General features: G+C 43.4%; 1 protein-coding gene across 7 annotated transcripts in view; it reads left to right on the top strand.

Moving 5' to 3' along the window:
- LOC139582855 (peripheral-type benzodiazepine receptor-associated protein 1-like) overlaps window positions 1-24,259 on the top strand; it is a 194,116-nt gene that overhangs the window by 90,463 nt on the left and 79,394 nt on the right. For all 7 annotated transcript variants that reach the window (XM_071413257.1, XM_071413283.1, XM_071413247.1 and 4 more), the window contains one exon: window positions 14,543-14,719. In XM_071413257.1, the coding sequence (XP_071269358.1) occupies window positions 14,543-14,719 (177 nt within the window). The remainder of the gene's footprint in view (window positions 1-14,542; window positions 14,720-24,259) is intronic.

Genomic DNA, 24,259 nt, shown 5'->3' with positions numbered 1-24,259 from the left:
GATACTTTTGTAACCCTTTCCAGCTTTATGCAAGGCAGCAATTCTTAATCTTAGGTCTTCTGAGATCTCTTTTGTTCTAGGCATGGTTCTTCTCAAGCAATGCTTCTTGTGAATAGCAAACTCAAATGTTGTGAGTTTTTTTTATGGGGCAGGGCAGCTCTAACCAAATCTCCAATCTCGTCTCATTGTTTCGACTCCAGGTTAGTTAACTCCTGACTCCAATTAGCTTTTGGAGAAGTCATTAGCCTAGGGGTCCACATACATTTTCCAACCTACACTTTGAATGTTTAAATGATGTATTCAATATAGACAACAAAAATACAATAATGTGTGTGTTAGTAATGTGTGTTATTAGTTTAAGCACACTGTGTTTGTCTATTGTTGTGACTTAGATGAAGATCAGATAAGATGTTATGTCAAATGTATGCAGTAATCCAGATAATTCACATACTTTTTCTTGCCACTGTAGTTATTTTGGGAGCATCTTACGGCTGGGTTTCCCTTTGTAATCCACGATGAGCGTCGGCGCCCTGGTAATGGGATTCCACCTTCCTCTTATGTTGTCCTTTTGCATGGTTGATGTCTCGTCGGAGGTCGTAGCAGGCTTTCTTGTATTTGTCCATGTCTGTGTCACGTTCCTTGTAAGTGTTAGCTCTAGCCTTTAGCCTAGTGCGGATATTTCTTGAAAATCAATGTTTTTTTGGTTTGGATATGTCCATAGTCACTGTGGGGACGACGTCGTCTATGCACTTATAGATGAAGGCTGTGACTGATGTGGTAAACTCTTCAATGCTATCAGATGAATCCCGGAACATATCCCAGTCTGTACTAGCAGTCTGACCAGTCTGACCACTTACGTACTGAGCGCATCAGTGTTACTTCCTGTTTGAGTGTTTGTTTGTAAATGGGAAGCAGGAGAATAGAGTTGTCGTCAGATTTGCCGAAGAGAGGACGAGGGAGGGCCTTGTATGCGCCTCTGGGTAAAATAAAAGTGATCTAGACTTTTAGCGCTCCTAGTAGTGCAGAAGAATTGAGGTAGAACGGTTTTATGTCTACCCGCATTAAAGTCTCCGGTTTCTGTTTGTTTAGTCTCCGGTTTCTTGTTTGTTTATGGCCCCATACATTTTGTTGAGTGCCAAGGTGGTGTTGGCACTCTTACCATGAGGTTTTCTATATCAGGTGAGCAAAAGCTTGAGATTTCCTTCACACTGGAAGCAGCGCACCAGTTGTTGTTTATTAACAAGGCGGCCTCAGGACATACCCGTGGCCGTCCGATCGCGCTGCTGCATGGAGAAACCACTGAGTTCTACGTACACAGTCATCCAGTCACGTCTACGCAAGGTATATAATATTGCAGCTTTTTAAGTCTCTCTGATAGGAGACTCGAACAAAGCTCGTCCATCTTATTCTCTAGTGACTGGCCATTTGCCAATAGAACGGAAGGGAGTGCCGGTCGATTTTCTCTTTGTCTCAGTCTCACCAGGATGCCGGCTCGTCTACCCCATCTACGCCCGTGGCGTTTTGGTAGCCCATGAAACAAAGGCATTGGTTCCGGTATGAACAAGGGAACAGGTGAGTGTGAGATGAAGTCGGATTTGAAGTCGAAATCGAGGTTAGTAACTGTTGATCTGATGTCCAGAAGTGATTGGCGGTCATACACTGAGTATAGAAAACATTAAGAACACCTGTTCTTTCCATGACATAGACTAACCAGGTGAAAGCTATGATTCCTTATTGATGTCACTTGTTAAATACACTTCAATCATTGTAGATGAAGGGAGGAGGCAGGTTAAATATGGATTTTTAAGCCTTGAGACAATTTAGACATGGATTGTGTATGTGTTCAGTTCAGATGGTGAACGGGCAAGACAGAATATTTAAGTGCCTTTGAACAGGGTATGGTAGTAGGTGCCAGGTGCACCAGTTTGTGTCGAACTGCAAGACTGCTGGGTTTTTCACGCTCAACAGTTTCCTGTGTGTATCAAGAATGGTCCACCACCCAAAGGACATCCAGGCAACTTGACACAACTATGGGAATCATTGGAGTCAACATGGGGGGCCAGCATCCCTGTGGAACGCTTTCAAATCTATGCCCCGAAGATTTGAGTCTGTACTGAGGGCAAAAAGGGTGTTCCTAATGTTTGGTATGTCCAGTGTGTGATAATAGTATGAACTTTCTATACAACAAAAAGTAAAGATAAACACAAAAAAAGTCACTAAATAACACAGTCAGGTTAGAACTCGTAAGTAGTCGGCGCCATTTCCTAAGCGGCCAACCTCAGTGGTACACACACTGCCTATTAGAATAGCTAGTGCCTTCCTACATGGCTTAAACTTCTTCCCACTGCTCTGCTGACCTGATTTCAAATAGTAGTTGTTTTCTTTCAAATACTTTGACCTGTGCCTACACTTGAACCTGCCTGCCAGCTACATTTCATTCAAATACAGGTAAGGTATTTGAAATAAATTAAATACTATTTAAAACCAAGGTCTATTTCACACTTCTGCAGGGGTTCCCAAACTTTATTGGCCCACGACCCCATTTTGATATCTGAAAATTATTTCGACCCCAACCATGTGTAAAACAATTATGTCATTAACAGCCAATGTTGACTTTTTGAATTGGTGCTATGGCAGTCAATTGCAAAGTAATCTGACATAAGATAAATTATCTCACCACCTCACCACATTAATGAGATAGGTGTGCTTGATGCAGGTCGCGTTGGAGATGATCAAAGTCAGGGGGTGTGGTTGACAGTGGGCACCTCATCTCTCCTGTCACATCCAAACTGGATTGATATTTGTTTTTAATGCAGATGAGAGCACTAAATCGGCGTTCCATGAGTTATAATGCTCGGAGGGAGACGGCACAGTATCCCTTTGAGTCAGGAACAAAAACTTCTCCATTGTGACCCGTGAATGCGTTGTTTGCAGCGTTCAGTCACATGACAGTTCGATCAGCTGTTCGATTTCACTTACTGGCATGTCAACTGAGCCAGGATCACAGTCAAACGGATTTCGCTGATTCGGTCACTCATCTGTAGAATTTTGTTGTATTTCCCCTGCATGTTTGCATTCAGTTCGTTCACTTTCCCGAATATGTCCATAACATATGCAAGGAGGACACATTTTCTTTTCATTAAACAGAAATTCAACAAAGTCTGTTTTTATATTAATTGAAAATGACAACAGTTCCTCTCTGAATTCAAAAAATCTTCCCAACACTCCCGCTCGATAACCACCAAGCCTCGGTGTGAAATAAAACATTGTCATGCTCTGATCCCATATCTCCAAATAGTTTTGCGAACAGGCATGCACAATGTAGTTTACAATTAAAGTTACCAGCTGCATATCTCTGAGTCCTGTGCTCAGCTCTTTTGCCGTCAGTTGCTCTAGGTGTATCCATTATGGCTCAGTGGGTGATATAATGAGTCCATATGGCAGAGGGAGACATATTCATAATGTGCAAAGTGCAAAGGCCTGCCCGCTGCCCGTAATACAGTGCATTCGGAAGGTATTCAGACCCCTTCCCTTTTTCCACATTTTGTTATGTTACAACCTTATTCAAAAATGTATTAAATAACAAAATGTACTCAATCTACACACAATACCCGATAATGACAAAGCGAAAATAGGTGTTTGCAAATGTATTACAGATAAAAAACAGAAATACCTTATTTATATAAGTATTCAGACCCTTTGCTATGAGACTGGACATTGAGTTCAGGTGCATCCTGTTTCCATTGATCATCCTTGAGATGTCCACCTGTGGTAAATTCAATTGATTGGACATGATTTGGAAAGGCACATACCTGTCTATATAAGGTCCCACAGTTGACAGTGCATGTCAGAGCAAAAACCAAGCCATGAGGTCAAAGGAATTTTCCGTAGAGCTCCGAGGCACAGAGGGGAAGGGTACCAAAAAGTTTCTGCAGCATTGGAGGTCCCCAAGAACACAGTGGCCTCCCATCATTCATAAATGGAAGAAGTTTGGAACCACCAAGACTCTTCCTATAGCTGGCCGCCCGGCCAAACTGAGCAATCGGGGGAGAAAGGCCTTGGTCAGGGAGATGATCAAGAACCCGATGGTCACTCTGACAGAGCTCTAGAGTTCCTCTGTGGAGATGGGAGAACCTTCCAGAAGGACAACCATCTCTGCAGCACTCCACCAATCAAGCCTTTATGGTAGAGTGGCCAGACGGTAGCCATTCCTCAGTAAAAGACACATAACAACCCACTTGGAATTTGCCAAAAGGCATCTAAAGGACTCTGGCCATGATGAAACCAAGATTGAACTCTTTGGCCTGAATGCCAAGCGTCACTTCTGGAGGAAACCTGGCGCCATCCATATGTTGAATCATGGTGGGAATCATTTTCAGCAGCAGGAAGACTAGTCAGGATTGAGGGAAAGATGAACGGAGCAAAGTACAGAGAGATCCTTGATGAAAACCTGCTCCAGAGTGCTCAGGACCTCAGATTGAAGGTTCACCTTCAAACAGGACAACGAGCCTAAGCACACAGTCAAGACATTGCAGGAGTGGCTTTGGGACAACTCTCTGAATGTCCTTGAGCGGCCCAGCCAGAGCCCGGACTTGAACCCGATCGAACATCTTTGAAGAGACCTGAAAATAACTGTGCAGCAACGCTCCCCATCCAAACTTCCCAAATACAGGTGTGCCAAGCTTGTAGCGTCATATCCAAGAAGACTCGATGCTGTAATCGATGCCAACAGTGCTTCCACAAGGTACTGACTAAAGGTTCTGAATACTTATGTAAATGTGATATTTCCATTTTTTTATTTTTTTATAAATTAGCAAAAATGTCTAAACCTGTTTTTGCTTTGTCATTGTGGCTTATTGTGTGTATATTAGAATAAGGCTGAAACGTAACAAAATATGGAAAAAGTCAAGGGGCCTGAATACTTTCCGAAGGCACTGTCCTTGTGAATAGCATCCCCCGAAATGTAACGAACAAAAGTCATTGCATTGGCATCTCGGCCCTCACCGCTAACAACCTTTTGGAGAGTATAAGGTGAGGAGTTTGAGTCGTTCAGTCAGAGTTTCCTCTTGATTGCTAGCTAAGGCATCAATTCTTAGTTTCACAGTGATACCTGGCAAAGGTATTAATGTGAGTTTCTGTCCCTCGCCTCCTCACACATTAATTTTCACCATATCAATTGCGTCCGGTAATATCAAAGTCTCTGCAACAGTGTGTGGTTACATAGCGTTGCGGGCTTAGCCATTCACCGTGGGAATGATTCAAGTGCAACGGTCAAGTGTGGCCTTTCCCACGATCTAAGGGCACACTCTGGTTGAATTTTTACTTTTATATTTGAATCATTTAGATTTTTAAAGTTAACCACATTACAGTTATTTTGAGAGACAAAGACAACATTATAATATATATATATATATATATACAGTGGGGGGAACAAGTATTTGATACACTGCCGATTTTGCAGGTTTTCCTACTTACAAAGCATGTAGAGGTCTGTAATTTTTATCATAGGTACACTTCAACTGTGAGAGACGGAATCTAAAACAAAAATCCAGAAAATCACATTGTATGATTTTTAAATAATTAATTTGCATTTTATTGCATGACATAAGTATTTGATACATCAGAAAAGCAGAACTTAATATTTGGTACAGAAACCTTTGTTTGCAATTACAGAGATCATACATTTCCTGTAGTTCTTGACCAGGTTTGCACACACTGCAGCAGGGATTTTGGCCCACTCCTCCCTACAGATCTTCTCCAGATCCTTCAGGTTTCGGGGCTGTCGCTGGGCAATACGGACTTTCAGCTCCCTCCAAAGATTTTCTATTGGGTTCAGGTCTGGAGACTGGCTAGGCCACTCCAGGACCTTGAGATGCTTCTTACGGAGCCACTCCTTAGTTGCCATGGCTGTGTGCTTCGTGTCGTTGTCATGCTGGAAGACCCAGCCACGACCCATCTTCAATGCTCTTACTGAGGGAAGGAGGTTGTTGGCCAAGATCTCGTGATACATGGCCCCATCCATCCTCCCCTCAATACGGTGCAGTCATCCTGTCCCCTTTGCAGAAAAGCATCCCCAAAAAATGATGTTTCCACCTCCATGCTTCACGGTTGGGATGGTGTTCTTGGGGTTGTACTCATCCTTCTTCTTCCTCCAAACATGGCGAGTGGAGTTTAGACCAAAAAGCTCTATTTTTGTCTCATCAGACCACATGACCTTCTCCCATTCCTCCTCTGGATCATCCAGATGGTCATTGGCAAACTTCAGACGGGCCTGGACATGCGCTGGCTTGAGCAGGGGGACCTTGCGTGCGCTGCAGGATTTTAATCCATGACGGCGTAGTGTGTTACTAATGGTTTTCTTTGAGACTGTGGTCCCAGCTCTCTTCAGGTCATTGACCAGGTACTGCCGTGTAGTTTTGAGCTGATCCCTCACCTTCCTCATGATCATTGATGCCCCACGAGGTGAGATCTTGCATGGAGCCCCAGGCCGAGGGTGATTGACCGTCATCTTGAACTTCTTCCATTTTCTAATAATTGCGCCAACAGTTGTTGCCTTCTCACCAAGCTGCTTGCCTATTGTCCTGTAGCCCATCCCAGCCTTGTGCAGGTCTACTATTTTATCCCTGATGTCCTTACACAGCTCTCTGGTCTTGGCCATTGTGGAGAGGTTGGAGTCTGTTTGATTGAGTGTGTGGACAGGTGTCTTTTATACAGGTAACGAGTTCAAACAGGTGCAGTTAATACAGGTAATGAGTGGAGAACAGGAGGGCTTCTTAAAGAAAACCTAACAGGTCTGTGAGAGCCGGAATTCTTACTGGTTGGTAGGTGATCAAATACTTATGTCATGCAATAAAATGCAAATTAATTATTTAAAAATCATACAATGTGATTTTCTGGATTTTTGTTTTAGATTCCGTCTCTCACAGTTGAAGTGTACCTATGATAAAAATTACAGACCTCTACATGCTTTGTAAGTAGGAAAACCTGCAAAATCGGCAGTGTATCAAATACTTGTTCTCCCCACTGTATATACAGTGGGGCAAAAAAGTATTTAGTAAGCCACCAATTGTGCAAGTTCTCCCACTTAAAAAGATGAGAGAGGCCTGTAAATTTCATCATAGGTACACTTCAACTATGACAGACAAAATGAGAAAAAGGATTAGGATTTTTTATGAATTTATTTGCAAATTATGGTGGAAAATAAGTATTTGGTCAATAACAAAAGTTTATCTCAATACTTTGTTATATACCATTTGTTGGCAATGACAGAGGTCAAACGTTTTCTGTAAGTCTTCACAAGGTTTTCACACACTGTTGCTGGTATTTTGGCCCATTCCTCCATGCAGATCTCCTCTAGAGCAGTGATGTTTTGGGGCTGTTGCTGGGCAACACGGACTTTCAACTCCCTCCAAAGATTTTCTATGGGGTTGAGATCTGGAGACTGGCTAGGCCACTCCAGGACCTTGAAATGCTTCTTACGAAGCCACTCCTTCGTTGCCCGGGCGGTGTGTTTGGGATCATTGTCATGCTGAAAGACCCAGCCACGTTTCATCTTCAATGCCCTTGCTGATGGAAGGAGGTTTTCACTCAAAATCTCACGATACATGGCCCCATTCATTCTTTCCTTTACACGGATCAGTCGTCCTGGTCCCTTTGCAGAAAAACAGCCCCAAAGCATGATGTTTCCACCCCCATGCTTCACAGTAGGTATGGTGTTCTTTGGATGCAACTCAGCATTCTTTGTCCTCCAAACACGACGAGTTGAGTTTTTACCAAAAAGTTATATTTTGGTTTCATCTGACCATATGACATTCTCCCAATCTTCTTCTGAATCATCCAAATGCTCTCTAGCAAACTTCAGACGGGCCTGGACATGTACTGGCTTAAGCAGGGGGACACGTTTGGCACTGCAGGATTTGAGTCCCTGGCGGCGTAGTGTGTTACTGATGGTAGGCTTTGTTACTTTGGTCCCAGCTCTCTGCAGGTCATTCACTAGGTCCCCCCGTGTGGTTCTGGGATTTTTGCTCACCGTTCTTGTGATCATTTTGACCCCACGGGGTGAGATCTTACGTGGAGCCCCAGATCAAGGGAGATTATCAGTGGTTTTGTATGTCTTCCATTTCCTAATAATTGCTCCCACAGTTGATTTCTTCAAACCAAGCTGCTTACCTATTGCAGATTCAGTCTTCCCAGCCTGGTGCAGGTCTACAATTTTGTTTCTGGTGTCCTTTGACAGCTCTTTGGTCTTGGCCATAGTGGAGTTTGGAGTGTGACTGTTTGAGGTTGTGGACAGGTGTCTTTTATACTGATAACAAGTTCAAACAGGTGCCATTAATACAGGTAACGAGTAGAGGACAGAGGAGCCTCTTAAAGAAGAAGTTACAGGTCTGTGAGAGCCAGAAATCTTGCTTGTTTGTAGGTGACCAAATACTTATTTTCCACCATAATTTGCAAATAAATTCATTAAAAATCCTACAATGTGATTTTCTGGATTTTTTTTTCTAATTTTGTCTGTCATAGTTGAAGTGTACCTATGATGAAAATTATAGGCCTCTCTCAACTTCTAAGTGGGAGAACTTGCACAATTGGTGGCTGACTAAATACTTTTTTTGCCCCACTGTATATATATATATATATATGTGTTTTGTGTTTTTTTTATTTTATATAAAAGTAGAGACTTAGAGCTAGAAAATTGTATATCATACACTGCAGTTGAGGAACAATGGAAAAGTAATTCTGCTTTGAAAATTAACTTGTAAACCCACTTTTGAGAAAATGGCCTGTGAATGTTTTGGTACCTACTGAAGAGCTCTTTGTCTACACCCATTCAACATCGTTCACACCCTCTTAAGCCTTAGCCCCACCCATCTCTTTAAGGAATCACATGTGAGGCCATGTGTGAAACAGAGTGAAGAAGGTAGTGTAGTAAAGGTAGTAGTAAAAATGCAATTGATCTAGTCCTTGGCCTATATCCCAGTCTTACTTTGGTGCAGGTCATGTTGTTCTTCACATTACCGTCTCTGGTAAACACACACTATATCAAATACAATCAAAGTTTATTTGTCACATGCACGGTATACAAAAGGTGTAAACGGTACAGTGAAATGGTTACTTTCATAGTGGAGTCTTTTGTTTAGACAAGTATCTAGCTAGCTAAACAATTAACCATAATCCCAACTCATATGACCTTGCACCATGCATGAATCTGCAGGTAGCTGAAGCTAAACAACTAGGTTCAATGTTTGCTAGTTGGCTAACATTAGGCTATAACTAGCCATGCAATGGCTATCTGAGATGTGAATAATATTACTACACAGATCATATGCGTAACATTAGCTAGCGAGCCAGCCAGCTAACGTTGGCCATCTAACTAACAGTACTCTTTAACTTCTCTAGGGTAGGGGGCAGCATTTACACGTTTGGATGAAAAGCATACCCAAATTAAACTGCCAGCTACTCACCCGCAGAAGATAAGATATGCATATTATTAGTAGATTTGGATAGAAAACACTCTGAAGTTTATAAAACTGTTTGAATCATGTCTGTGAGTATAACAGAACTTATTTAGCAGGCGAAACCCCGAGGACAAACCATTCAGATTTTCATTTTTTTTGAGGTCACTCTCTTTTCAATGAGCTTTCATTGGGAAACCAGATTTCTAAGCGACCTGATTGCAGTTCCTACGGCTTCCACTAGATGTCAACAGTCTAGAGAAATTGGTTGAGGTTATTCCTTTGTGTAATGAAGAAATACGGCCATCTTGAAGTCGAGTCACTCTAGGTGTCCTGTTAGATTGAAGCGCATGACCAGAAGGCATGCTACGGTTGGTTTTAATCCTCTATTGAACACAGATCATCCCGTCTTCAATTTTATCGATTATTAACGTAAAAAAATACCTAAAGTTGTATTACAAAAGTAGTATGACAATTTTTGGCAAAGTTTACAGGTAACCTTTGAGATATTTTGTCGTCACGTTTGAGCAAGTTGGAACCTGTGTTTTTCTGGATCAAACGCGCCAAATAAATGGACATTTTGGATATATATCGACGGAATTAATCGAACAAAAGGACCATTTGTGATGTTTATGGGACATATTGGAGTGCAACAACAGAAGCTCGTCAAAGGTAAGGCATGAATTATATTTTTATTTCTGCGTTTTGTGTCGTGCCTGCAGGGTTGGAATATGCCTATCTCTCTTTGTTTACAATTGTGCTATCCTCAGGAATAAAAATTATTATGGGATTTCTGTTGTTTTGAATTTGGCACCCTGCAGTTTTACTGGCTGTTGACGAGGTGGGACGCTACCGTCCCACATACCCTAGAGAAGTTAATTTGCAATGAAAACGACTTTCTGACAAAATTAGAATGTATGATATCTGAAAATGTAGCTAGACTTTTACCTGTATACATGGATGAACGCTTCTCCCTCTCTGTCATGGATGTCATGGTTGCCCTTAGTTTGAAGATGTAATCCAGGGACAGGTGTTTTAACTTCTTGACGCACGGATCCCTTTAGCGGGTTCATTTTCGTAAACAACCGCTGAATTGCAGAGCGCCAAATTTTTGCAAAAAAAAATTATAATCATGAAATCACAAGTACAATATAGCAAATCACAGTTTAGCTTGTTGTTAATCCACCTGTCGTGTCAGATTTTGAAAATATGCTTTACAGCGAAAGCAATCCAAGTTTATCGATCACTAGACAAAACATTAAGAACACCTAGCAGCCATGTAGATATGTCACGAAAGCCAGAAAAGCAATAAAATTAATCGCTTACCTTTGATGATCTTCGGATGTTTGCACTCACGAGACTCCCAGTTACACAATAAATGTTCCTTTTGTTCGATATGTTCCTTTTGTTTTTTATATAAAAAAAACTAAATTTGTTTGGCGCGTTATGTTCAGTATTCCACAGCCTTAGGCAAGTCATCAAGGCTTGACGAAAATTCCATATAGTGTCTGTAAAGGTCGTAGAAACATGTCAAACGTTTTTAATAATCAATCCTCAGGTTGTTTTTAACATCAATAATCGATAATATTTCAACCGGACTGTAAACTATTCAATACTGGAGAGAAAGAAAATGTCTAGCAAACAGTGCCGAGCGCAACAACTAATGGAGGGGCATCCGTGTATCCACTGACGCGTTTTGATAAATCTCGCTCATTTTTCAAAATAAAAGCTTGAAACTATGTCTAAAGACTGTTCACACCCTGAGGAAGCCACAGGAAAAATAATCTGGTTGATATCCCTTTAAATGGAGGATAGGCAGGCAATGGAACAGGGATTTTTCAAAATAGAGGTCACTTCCGGGTTGGATTTTCTCAGGTTTTCGCCTGCAAAATCAGTTCTGTTATACTCACAGACAATATTTTGACAGTTTTGGAAACTTTAGAGTGTTTTCTATCCTACTCTGTCAATTATATGCACATTCTAGCACCTGGACATGAGAAATAGGCAGTTTACAATGGGAACGTTATTTTTCCAAACATAAAAATTCTGCCCCCTAGCTTCAAGAGGTTTTAAACAACAACCTTCTGTGTTTTCTTTTAAACTCTCTCCTCATTTGGGGCTCCCAAGTAATGCAGCGGTCTAAGGCACTGCATCTCAGTGCTAGAGGTTCGATTCCAGGCTGTATCACACCAGCAGTGATTGGGAGTCCCATAGGGCAGTGCGCAATTGGCCCAACGTCGCTCGGGTTAGTGTTTGGCCGGGGTGGGCCGTCATTGTAAATAAGAATTTGTTATTAACTGACTTGCCAAGTTAAATAAAGGTTAAATTAAAAAAATTGGCAATCATCTTTCTGCTTCCACCAGGCATTCCACTGATTTCAAAACTCGGTCAACTTCTTCCGTAAATCAGGGATTTCCTCATCGTCTGATTCATTTTCAGAGTCCGATAGTCAGCATGGCACGATTGTCCTCAAGAAAGTAGTCCATCACAACTTTTTCCCACTGATCTTTGTCGATAGAGCCTGTTAACTTAACGGCAGCAATGTTGAGCAGTAGCAAAAATATTATCTTTCAAAAAAAGCAGTGGTAGAAAGGATTATCTACACATACTGAGCAGCTTATGTTATAGACAGAAGCATGCTACATGGCAGACCAATCCAAACTCATCTCTCGGCTTTTCCAGCCCATCAATTATCTCAGCCAATCATGGCTAGTGGGAAGGTTCCTGTATTTTTCAGTGGCTAAACCAACTAGGCTACTATTTAACAATTGTATTTGTATTTAGAGATTGCATACACGTTTGTTATTGCATACACGTTTGTTTTTTGCATCTTGATAAATAAAAAATTTATAAAAGAATAAGTTCAAATTCCTCTCATATGAAGTATTGACATACGCCTAGCTTCTTGAAACAGGTCACATATTGGTAGATGGGTAAAAACAATCCCTTTGAGCAGGGTGAAGTTATTAATTCAACTTTGCATGGTGTATCAATACACCCAGTCACTACAAAGATACAGGTGTCCTTCCTATCTCATTTGCCGCAGAGGAATGAAACCACTCACGGATTTCACCATGAGGCCAATGGTGACTTTAAAACAGTTACAGAGTTTAATAATGGCTGTGATAGGAGAAAACTGAGGATGGATCAACAACATTGTAATAATACTAACATAAATGACAAAGTGAAAAGAAGGAAGCCTGTACAGAATAAAACATATTCCAAAACATGCATCCTGTTTGCAATAAGACACTAAAGTAAAACGGTAAAAAATGTGGCAAAGAAATTAACTTTATGTCCTGAATACAAAGCTCTATGTTTCGGCAAACACAACACATCACTGAGTACCACTCTTAATATTTTCAAACATGGTGGTGGCTTAATCATGTTATGGGTATGCTTGTCATCGGCAAGGACTAGGGAGTCTTTTAAGCATAAAAATAAATAGAGTAAAACTTAGCACAGGCAAAATCCTGGTTCTTTCCAACAGCCACTGCGAGACCAATTCACCTTTCAGCAGGACAATAATCTAAAACACAAGGCCAAGTATACTCCGGAGTGTCTTACCAAGATGACATTAAATGTTCCTGAGTGTTCTAGTTACAGTATGGACTTAAATCTGTTTGAAAAGCTATGGCAAGCCTTGAAAAGCAATGATCAACAACCAACTTGACAGAGCTTGAAGAATTGTGTGGTCTGAGGCAGGCGTTAGATTACGAGGGTTTTCAAGTGTAACGTTAATAATGATGGTTTTGGGAAACAGATCAGAGATTTAACGATGCTCCAACAAAAGTTTGAACGATTAACTTAGCCTTAAGATGCTTTTGGGAAACCGGCCCCAGGTCATTCCTGTGTGATGAGAGCTAAGATTTGTACCGTTCTGCACTTGTAAAACTACACAGCTGTCTTGTACACTTTGTCTGGACTGTATGAATATTCACTCAGAATAAAAGAAAACAGGGACTGTAGTATTTAGAGGAAGATATTCCCCCTGCACAGATGAGTAACTCCCCCATCCCCCTCTACCACATTTGGGCTAATCAACCACATTTAGTCCAGTGTGCCACCTGTACAACCACCTGTTTGTACCCAGGCCACCAGGCACGCAGCCCATTGGCTACCTCCGTATTCCACACAGCACCTGTTCACCAGCCTGAGAGAGAAAGACCCTTTCTCTATCCCTCTCACCCTCCCTCTCTCTTTTCTTCTCCCCCTCTTTCCCCTTTCCCATAGACAGCAAAAACAATACAAATAAAGCCTCAATCAATGAAAAATGAGAGGAACCTTTAAGAGTGCCAAAGCTAGTTCTTCAGCTATTATATTTGACTTCATTATAAGGGCACAAGGTGAGACCCAGATGCAGACACGGGAAGCAGATGGTTTGAGTCTTTGATATTTATTAAATCATTCCAAAAGGGGTAGGCAAGAGAATGGTCGTGGACATGTAAAAGATCAAACCAGTTCAGAGGCCAGGAGGTACAGTGGCAGGCGGGCTCGAGGTCAGGGCATGCAGAATGGTAAGGCAGGCGGGTACGGAGTCCAGAAAACAGGCAAGGGTCAAAACCGGGAGGACTAGCAAAAAGAGAATAGAAGCAGGAGTACGGGGAAACACGCTGGATGACTTGAACATACAAGACGAACTGGCACAGAGAGACAGGAAACACAGGGATAAATACACCAGGGAAAATAAGTGACACCTGTAGGTGGTGGAGACGATCACAAGGACAGGTGAAACAGGTCAGGGTGTGACATTCATAACAATTGGACAGGGCTGATTTATATATAATGTTATTTATAGACTGTCTTGATATTTAAAACACTTTGAAATGCCAGTTAGGCTTGGCTCGCTTAACTGCCGCTCCCACGGACAGAATGTGGGCAATTGTTTTTATTGTGATTAAGATTGTTTTGTGAGTGAGAATTGGAACCTTGAACGGCTTGCCTCCAGCAAATAGACAGGTGAAAAACAATCCTTTCTGAGAGGGTCAAGGGGTATAAGTATAAGTTTGTGATGAACAGTCCTTCTTACAATTCCATTTTCCATCCGCTTTGTGTTGACCCTTAACCTCTAACCCTTCCCCTCTGTCCAGGTGAACGCCCCAGCTCCGGTGCGGCCGGGGGCGGTGGAGCAGTACAAGAGGGCGTTTGCCCGTCAGAGAGCCCGTGACCTGGCACAGCATGCAGATACACTGCTCTACAAGGACAAGGAGATTTCCGCCCTGCAGCAGGAGTGTAGGCAGCTGGAGACCCGTCTGGGCACAGCCAAGGTACTCCACACCATAGAATCGGAATACCCATTCTAGTATCTGTACTTCTATACCCAATTCAGGTGCAGAACACTCTTTCAATACCAATCTAATGTTTGTGTTTGAGATCGACTACTTTGCAGTCTGACTGTGCAGAATCACTGATGTAAAAATCACCTTGGCTTGCATCCCTTTAAACGCGCTGAACATTTCAATAATAACCTATTATCTAACACTAGCAGTCTGCCCACAAAAGGCTCTCTGTATCATCCATTGTAGTCAGTCCTATTCACTAATCTCATCAAAGGACTAAAATGCCTCAGGCTTGCCCTCTGTTGGTGTGGTTGGTCACTGCTCTTGATAACCCTCTAAGCCTGAACTAGTGACTGAGCTGTACTGATACAGATGTGTAGATAGAGAGGACCACCCTCTCCTCATGGCTGTGAATTAAGTGCCTGATTTAAATTACTCCTCTCTATGCCCGTCTGTGACTAAGAGCTCATTTTCTTGGTCTGAATATCTGCTGGGAGTACTACTACAGAGGGAATCCCAGGATGAGCTGTGGGCTGAGTTGATGGTGATGATCAGTGGCGGACTTACCATTAGACAGAAGAGGCAATAGCTTCAGGCCTCACATCTACAACATCCGTAGAGTACGACCTTTCCTCACAAAGGAAGCAGTATATGTCCTAATCCAGGCACTTGTCATCTCCCGTCTAGACTACTGCAACTCATTTTTGGCTGGGCTCCCCGCTTATGCCATCAAACCCCTGCAACATATCCAGACTTCCAGTACACACGGTGAAAAACGCAGCTGCTTCTTTATGGGACCAAACTATTTCAAACTTTTTTAATTTAAACGTTTTCAATGTTTAAAACATAGCGATCGGATCTTAAATGGAGGCAGCTGAAGTTTGAATCCCGTGAGGGTGAAATACAGTCAATAGACAGACTTGTCAGGGATTGTTTGGCGAGTAATCTGTCCAGCCTAGCTATAACATTACATTTAGTTATCTAGGTATCTAACGTTAACTTGAACAGCAATAACAGAAACATATGGACACCGGTAGAAATCTACACGGTGAGAAAAGCATGGAGCCCGAATTTATCAAAGATAGAAAGTGCCAATAGCATGGCTAATCTCATGACGGAGATAAACAGTCTAGGTACAAAAATGGAAAAAAAGATGGAAGAAATGAAGCTGTGTATTGAAAAACGAATGAATAGTAAAGTTGATAGCTTACGTGCATCTTTGGAGAAAGCCATTTAGGATAATCATACAGCTCTGCTGACTCAACTGGGGAATAATAACAAGCAGCTACAAGACCACATAGCTCTTGAAGTTGGACGTGTAGAATTCCTAGAATCTGGGAGAATAGGCGCTGCCAAAACAAAGTTCGACCCAGACATGTCTATCATACTGGCATGTCTGCCAGCTGATGAAAACGAGGAACTAATCTCCAAAGTGAACCAGTTGATATCGGTAGGCCTAGGCTTCGAAACAGAGGTGATTGCAGTTGAGAGGGAAAGGTCCCGGGGTTGTGAAGGTGGAGTGTCGGTCTGTGAAGGAGAAAGTGGCTCTGTTACGGAAAAAACAAAAGCTGCGAGACCATCCTGATTATAAAGTCTTCCTTCGATCAGCCAAGTCTCACACACGCCTTATAGAACTGAACTTCAAGACGCTGCTGAGAGAAATACCAGGAGGAAAGGATTATTTTGTAATGGGAAGCGGACGGGTCATGAAACGAGAACAACCAGAGGGACAAACGGACAAGGACATGGGGGTGGACAGACCTAGTACATACTGAGGGGCTTCCCATCCCCATGAGATTCGATTTCAATAGCGCATTGGAATGTTAACGGATGGACTACATTGAACAACACATTATGAATAATGGTACTAAAATCCTTAAACCCAGACATTATCTCAATAAGTGAAACGCATTTGCGTCGGCAAGAAACTGTTGATATTGAAGGATATGTATGGTATGGTCACAACAGCAACACTCACAGGAAAGCCCCCAGGGATTGGGGGAGTGGGAATATGTGTAAAGTCTGATATGATGAAAGCATATAAAATTGAAATTATCGATAAAGCCATAGAAGGAATTATTGGTTTGCGCTTTCAACATAGGGAGTCAGATTATTGTTTTGTTTTCATGCTATTTCATGCTATTTGCCACCTGAACAGTCCACAGGGGGTAGAGATGGATCCTCCTCCTATAGTAATTTGTTAAGTCAAGTATACCTATATACAGAAGAAGATGCTATTTACATATGTGGGGATTTTAACAGTCGAATTGGGAGGTTAGATGTCTTTATAAATGATATTGATGATATTCCATCGCGTGTTGCTTTGGATGACTTTGTTAATCATCATGGAGAAACCCTATTAGAATTCCTTCAGGACTCTAAAATGTCATTAATGGAAGGATATGCCCCTACTGCTAATTTGGGGCTAGCTGTTCTAGCATTGATTGATACACTTACAAAAGCTTGGATTGCTTTCGCTGTAAAGCATATTTTCAAAATCTGACACGATAGGTGGATTAACAACAAGCTAAGCTGTGTTTTGGTATATTTCACTTGTGATTGCATGATTATAAATATTTGTAGTAATATTTGGCACCCTGCAATTCAGCGGTTGTTTAGGAAAATGATCCCGCTTAAGGGATCCGTAGCGCCAAGAAGTTTTAAACAGTCCAAAATCACATTACACAATTTCACAAACAGTATCATCCTCACTCATTCATCTTATACAACAATTTGTCACGTTCCTGACCTTGTTTTCCTTTTGTATAGTTGTGTTTAGTGGGTCAGGACGTGAGCTGGGTGGGCAGTCTGTGTTTGTTCTATGTTAAGTGTCAGGTTTAATTGACCTTGTATGGCTCTCAATCAGAGGCAGGTGTTTTATGTTTTCCTCTGATTGAGAACCATATATAGGGAGGTTGTTTCACATTGTTTGTTGTGGGTGGTTGTATCGCGTGTCTGTATTCGTTACCACACGGGACTGTTTTGTTTGTCGTTCATGTATGTAGTCTGTTCCTGTTCGTGCGTTCTTCGTCTATTGTAAGTTCTCAAGTCAGGTCTGTCTACATCGTTTATTTGTTTTGTAGTCTGTTAAAGTGTTTGTGTTTCGTCTTACTTTATTAAAACTCATTATGTCATCATACCTCGCTGCACATTGGTCTTCTGATCCCTCTCTCCTCTCCTCGTCCGAGGAGGAGGAAGAGCTAGAGAATCGTTACACAATTAGATGTAAGCCTCATATCTGAGGCTATTGTATAAACAGCGTTATGGTAATGTGGACGGTATGCCAGCAGCATACCACCCTGCATACCACTGTTGGCTTGCTTCTGAAGCTAAGCAGGGTCGGTCCTGGTCAGTCCCTGGATGGGAGACCAGATGCTGCTGGAAGTGGTGTTGGAGGGCCAGTAGGAGGCACTCTTTCCTCTGGTCTAAAAAAAAATATCCCAATGCCCCAGGGCAGTGATTGGGGACACTGCCCTGTGTAGGGTGCCGTCTTTCGGATGGGACGTTAAACGGGTGTCCTGACTCTCTGAGGTCATTAAAGATCCCATGGCACTTATCGTAAGAGTAGGGGTGTTAACCCCGGTGTCCTGGCTAAATTCCCAATCTGGCCCTCAAACCATCATGGTCACCTAATAATCCCCAGTTTATAATTGGCTCATTCATCCCCCTCCTCTCCCCTGTAACTATTCCCCAGGTCGTTGCTGCAAATGAGAATGTGTTCTCAGTCAACTTACCTGGTAAAATAACGGTAAAATAAAAAAATAAAATAAAAATTGTCTCCCATGAGTTTCACAAAATTGTACCAAACGGACCAGTTCGTAGCTGGATTCTTCGGCGATCTTTTATACCTTCTCCAGAACATAAATGTCGTTCGGTTCTCCAGTTCTGTGAGGTGGAAGAAATTCCTTTGTTCTCTCTATGAAACTCACTCTCTCTCTATACTGTCTGGCCATGAGGCATAATCTTCCCTTGCAATTTACGACCTCTCTGACCACAGCAGCCTGGGTGTGGGAGACAGAGGTAGGGGGATGGTGCAGAGGTAGGGGGATGGTGCAGAGCTGTGTCCAAAGAGGGCAACGTCATGACATACCCCCCTGGTGGTTTGGATCTTGTTTATCCTGCAAGTTACAAATCAACATAAAATCATGACCACGTGATGTCCTGTTTGTAGATCATCGTTGCAGTCCCCTCTGGTGGTCGAACTTGGTAGGCTTCTGAAAGCGAGGCAGTCCACCACAAGGATGGGCAGTTGATGTCCGGTTGGTGATCGCCATTGTGGTCCCCTCTAGTGGTTTACCTTGGTAGGTTCCCTGGAAGCTGCAAAGTACCCCAGGAAGGGCCAGGGGATGTCCTGGTTGGTGATCGCCGTTGCGGTCCCCCCCTCTGGTGATTTACCTTGGTAGGCTCTCTGACAGCGGGGCATGCCGCCACAAGGATGGGCCGTGGGTGTCCGAATTTGGGATCGCCGTTCCGGACCCGTCGTCTGGTCGTCGTCCAGACTGGAAGATCTGGGTAGTAACTTAGGCAGATGTTAACAACGCACACACATTCATGAAATATATATAATTACATTCACTCCCCAATGAGCGGCGTGGTGGCACTAAGTGATGGTTGTATGGGGACTTTCTTTATGGCTCTATCACTTCTAAGTGTCAAAGGAACTGAACCGAAAAGGAATGAAAGCATAAACAAAAGATATACAAAATATAGTTCTCACACAAAAATCATCTAATTGGACGTATATAGAATACAGTCTAATGTTCTGGCAAAATGACTATCATGGCATTGTCTCTAATGCCATATCTAGGGTTTTCCTACTTGGTGTGTTGCTTAGGCACTATCCTAAGTTGATAACCATATGATAAGTCTACAGCTGTAAGGCACTAGTTTTGGGCAGTCTACAGGGATGACCTATGGACTTCTGGGAAGAAAACTGGTGAGTGCTATAGAGTCAAAGGCCTAGAAATAAATGTTCAACTTTACTAAGGCTGGTATTTTACTTGGACCCTTAAACTTCTTGTGGATAGGGGGCAGCATTTTCACATTTGGATGAAAAGCGTGCCCAGAGTAAACTGCCTCGTACTCAGTCCCAGATGTTAATATATGCATATTATTATTTGTATTGGATAGAAAACACTCTGACATTTCTAAAACTGTTTGGATCATGTCTGTGACTATAACAGAACGTATTTGTCAGCAAAACCCCGAGGACAAACCATTCAGATGTTGTTTTTTTTGAGGTCACTCTCTTTTCAATGGGGTTTCATTGGGAATCCAGATTTCTAAAGGACCTTCCTGCAGTTCCTATCGCTTCCACTGGATGTCAACAGTCTTTAGAAATTGGTTGAGGTTTTTCCTTTTAGAAATGAAGAAGTAGCCATGTTCAGAATGAGGCTCCAGTGAAGTGTACTGTTTGTTAGAGGCGCGTGACCAGAAAGCATTCTACACATTGTTTTCCTCCGGTATTGAACACAGATCATCCCATCTTCAATTTTATCTATTATTTACGTAAAAAAATACCTAAAGTTGTATTACAAAAGTAGTTTGAAATGTTTGGACAAAGCTTACAGGTAACTTTTGAGATATTTTGTAGTCACGTTGTGCAAGTTGGAACCGGTGTTTTTCTGGATCAAACGCGCCAAATAAATGGACATTTTGGATATATATCGACGGAATTAATCGAACAAAAGGACCATTTGTGATGTTTATGGGACATATTGGAGTGCCAACAGAAGAAGCTCGTCAAAGGTAAGGCATGAATTATATCTTTATTTCTGCGTTTTGTGTATCGCCGGGAGGGTTGAAATATGATGGTCTGTGTTTGTTTGCTTGGTTGCTATCCTCAGATAATAGCATTGTTTGCTTTCGCCGTAAAGCATTTTTGAAATCTGACACATTGGCTGGATTCACAACAAGTGCAGCTTTAATTTGGTATATTGAATGTGTGAATTTTTATTGAATGTGTGAATTAAATTACTATACATTTTTATAGTAATTTATTTGAATTTGGCGCTCTGCATTTTCACTGGATGTTGGCCAGGTGGGACGCTTCCGTCCCACATATCCCAGAGGTGTTAAGTGATCCTAGCATAAATCCTAATTGGATGTACCGTTGTGCATGTGCATTTATGCTTACACAAGCGTGCATGTCAAGGGAAGAAAACCAAGTATCCTGGCAGATTACAACTTGTTCAGAATGAGTCTGACGTAGTCGGGTAATTTTTAGGTCAATGCCTGGAGGTCAGTCAGAATTGGTGTCGAGGGAGTCTAGTAGTTTTTACTACAAGTCACTGTGTCTTCCACTATTGTAGTGGTGATGGGTATGAAGTCTATTTCATAGCTATGTTATCCACAGAGGAGCTAACCTCATGACGGAAGTACTCTTTAAGTATTGGACCAGTCGTACGTGGTGTGATCATGGTTCATGACTTCTAATCATTTCCCTCCTGAATGGAGGATTCTATATATTAGTGACGTGTGTTAACCATTGGAAGAGTGCACTGGAGATTCCCTTCCACGTGTTGCACTCTGAGTGACTCCTATGTCACTGTTGTCAAGGGTAATTTGATTGGTTAGGTCTCTAACCTTCTTACTGATTGTAGCTGGACTGACTGTTGCTGGTATTGGTACTGGTGCTCAAAGGTGCCAGTTATCCTACCGATTTATTCTGAAATATTATACTACTGGAACACATTTACATTTAAGTCATTTAGCAGACGCTCTTATCCAGAGCGACTTACAAATTGGTGCATTCACCTTATGATATCCAGTGGAACAACCACTTTACAATAGTGCATCTAACTCTTTTAAGGGAGGGGGGGGGGTTAGAAGAATTACTTTATCCTATCCTAGGTATTCCTTAAAGAGGTGGGGTTTCAGGTGTCTCCGGAAGGTGGTGATTGACTCCGCTGACCTGGCGTCGTGAGGGAGTTTGTTCCACCATTGGGGTGCCAGAGCAGCGAACAGTTTTGACTGGGCTGAGCGGGAACTGTACTTCCTCAGAGGTAGGGAGGCGAGCAGGCCAGAGGTGGATGAACGCAGTGCCCTTGTTTGGGTGTAGGGCCTGATCAGAGCCTGAAGGTACGGAGGTGCCGTTCCCCTCACAGCTCCGTAGGCAAGCACCATGGTCTTGTAGCGGATGCGAGCTTCAACTGGAAGCCAGTGGAGAGAGGGGAGGAGCGGGGTGACGTGAGAGAACTTGGGAAGGTTGAACACCAGACGGGCTGCGGCGTTCTGGATGAGTTGTAGGGGTTTAATGGCACAGGCAGGGAGCCCAGCCAACAGCGAGTTGCAGTAATCCAGACGGGAGATGACAAGTGCCTGGATTAGGACCTGCGCCGCTTCCTGTGTGAGGCAGGGTCGTACTCTGCGAATGTTGTAGAGCATGAACCTACAGGAACGGGTCACCGCCTTGATGTTAGTTGAGAACGACAGGGTGTTGTCCAGGATCACGCCAAGGTTCTTAGCACTCTGGGAGGAGGACACAATGGAGTTGTCAACCGTGATGGCGAGATCATGGAACGGGCAGTCCTTCCCCGGGAGGAAGAGCAGCTCTGTCTTGCCGAGGTTCAGCTTGAGGTGGTGATCCGTCATCCACACTGATATGTCTGCCAGACATGCAGAGATGCGATTCGCCACCTGGTTATCAGAAGGGGGAAAGGAGAAGATTAATTGTGTGTTGTCTGCATAGCAATGATAGGAGAGACCATGTGAGGATATGACAGAGCCAAGTGACTTGGTGTATAGCGAGAATAGGAGAGGGCCTAGAACAGAGCCCTGGGGGACACCAGTGGTGAGAGCACGTGGTGCGGAGACAGATTCTCGCCACGCCACCTGGTAGGAGCGACCTGTCAGGTAGGACGCAATCCAAGCGTGGGCCGCGCCGGAGATGCCCAACTCGGAGAGGGTGGAGAGGAGGATCTGATGGTTCACAGTATCAAAGGCAGCCGATAGGTCTAGAAGGATGAGAGCAGAGGAGAGAGAGTTAGCTTTAGCAGTGCGGAGCGCCTCCGTGACACAGAGAAGAGCAGTCTCAGTTGAATGACTAGTCTTGAAACCTGACTGATTTGGATCAAGAAGGTCATTCTGAGAGAGATAGCAGGAGAGCTGGCCAAGGACGGCACGTTCAAGAGTTTTGGAGAGAAAAGAAAGAATGGATACTGGTCTGTAGTTGTTGACATCGGAGGGATCGAGTGTAGGTTTTTTCAGAAGGGGTGCAACTCTCGCTCTCTTGAAGACGGAAGGGACGTAGCCAGCGGTCAAGGATGAGTTGATGAGCGAGGTGAGGTAAGGGAGAAGGTCTCCGGAAATGGTCTGGAGAAGAGAGGAGGGGATAGGGTCAAGCGGGCAGGTTGTTGGGCGGCCGGCCGTCACAAGACGCGAGATTTCATCTGGAGAGAGAGGGGAGAAAGAGGTCAAAGCACAGGGTAGGGCAGTGTGAGCAGAACCAGCGGTGTCGTTTGACTTAGCAAACGAGGATCGGATGTCGTCGACCTTCTTTTCCAAATGGTTGTCGAAGTCATCCGCAGAGAGGGAGGAGGGGGGGGGGGGAGGGGGAGGAGGATTCAGGAGGGAGGAGAAGGTGGCAAAGAGCTTCCTAGGGTTAGAGGCAGATGCTTGGAATTTAGAGTGGTAGAAAGTGGCTTTAGCAGCAGAGACAGAAGAGGAGAATGTAGAGAGGAGGGAGTGAAAGGATGCCAGGTCCGCAGGGAGGCGAGTTTTCCTCCATTTCCGCTCGGCTGCCCGGAGCCCTATTCTGTGAGCTCGCAATGAGTCGTCGAGCCACGGAGCAGGAGGGGAGGACCGAGCCGGCCTGGAGGATAGGGGACATAGAGAGTCAAAGGATGCAGAAAGGGAGGAGAGGAGGGTTGAGGCAGAATCAGGAGATAGGTTGGAGAAGGTTTGAGCAGAGGGAAGAGATGATAGGATGGAAGAGGAGAGAGTAGCGGGGGAGAGAGAGCGAAGGTTGGGACGGCGCGATACCATCCGAGTAGGGGCAGTGTGGGAAGTGTTGGATGAGAGCGAGAGGGAGAGGGAAAAGGATACAAGGTAGTGGTCGGAGACTTGGAGGGGAGTTGCAATGAGATTAGTGGAAGAACAGCATCTAGTAAAGATGAGGTCAAGCGTATTGCCTGCCTTGTGAGTAGGGGGGAAGGTGAGAGGGTGAGGTCAAAAGAGGAGAGGATTGGAAAGAAGGAGGCAGAGAGGAATGAGTCAAAGGTAGACGTGGGGAGGTTAAAGTCACCCAGACACATGGTTGGAGCATTTTACTAGTTGTATTGTAGTTGAACCTACACATGGCAAGGAATGATTATTGTTGCTATTTGTTTTGGAGTTGGACAAGTCCACTGGACTTCCTTTATGACCAGTGTGGTACACCTCAGTACTATCTTAGATGTGTTCTAAGATATACCCCATCTAGGGGCCTGTCTGCTCCTCACTGTTCTCATAAGCGAGTTTACAACTAGATTTGATTTATGTTCTGGCGGCAATGTACGGTGTTGTCCGTAGTCTCGACCCCCCCACCGG

This window comes from Salvelinus alpinus, chromosome 1, assembly GCF_045679555.1.
Source record: "Salvelinus alpinus chromosome 1, SLU_Salpinus.1, whole genome shotgun sequence".
Lineage (NCBI taxonomy): Eukaryota > Metazoa > Chordata > Actinopteri > Salmoniformes > Salmonidae > Salvelinus > Salvelinus alpinus.
This window is presented reverse-complemented; position numbering and strand designations above follow the sequence as displayed.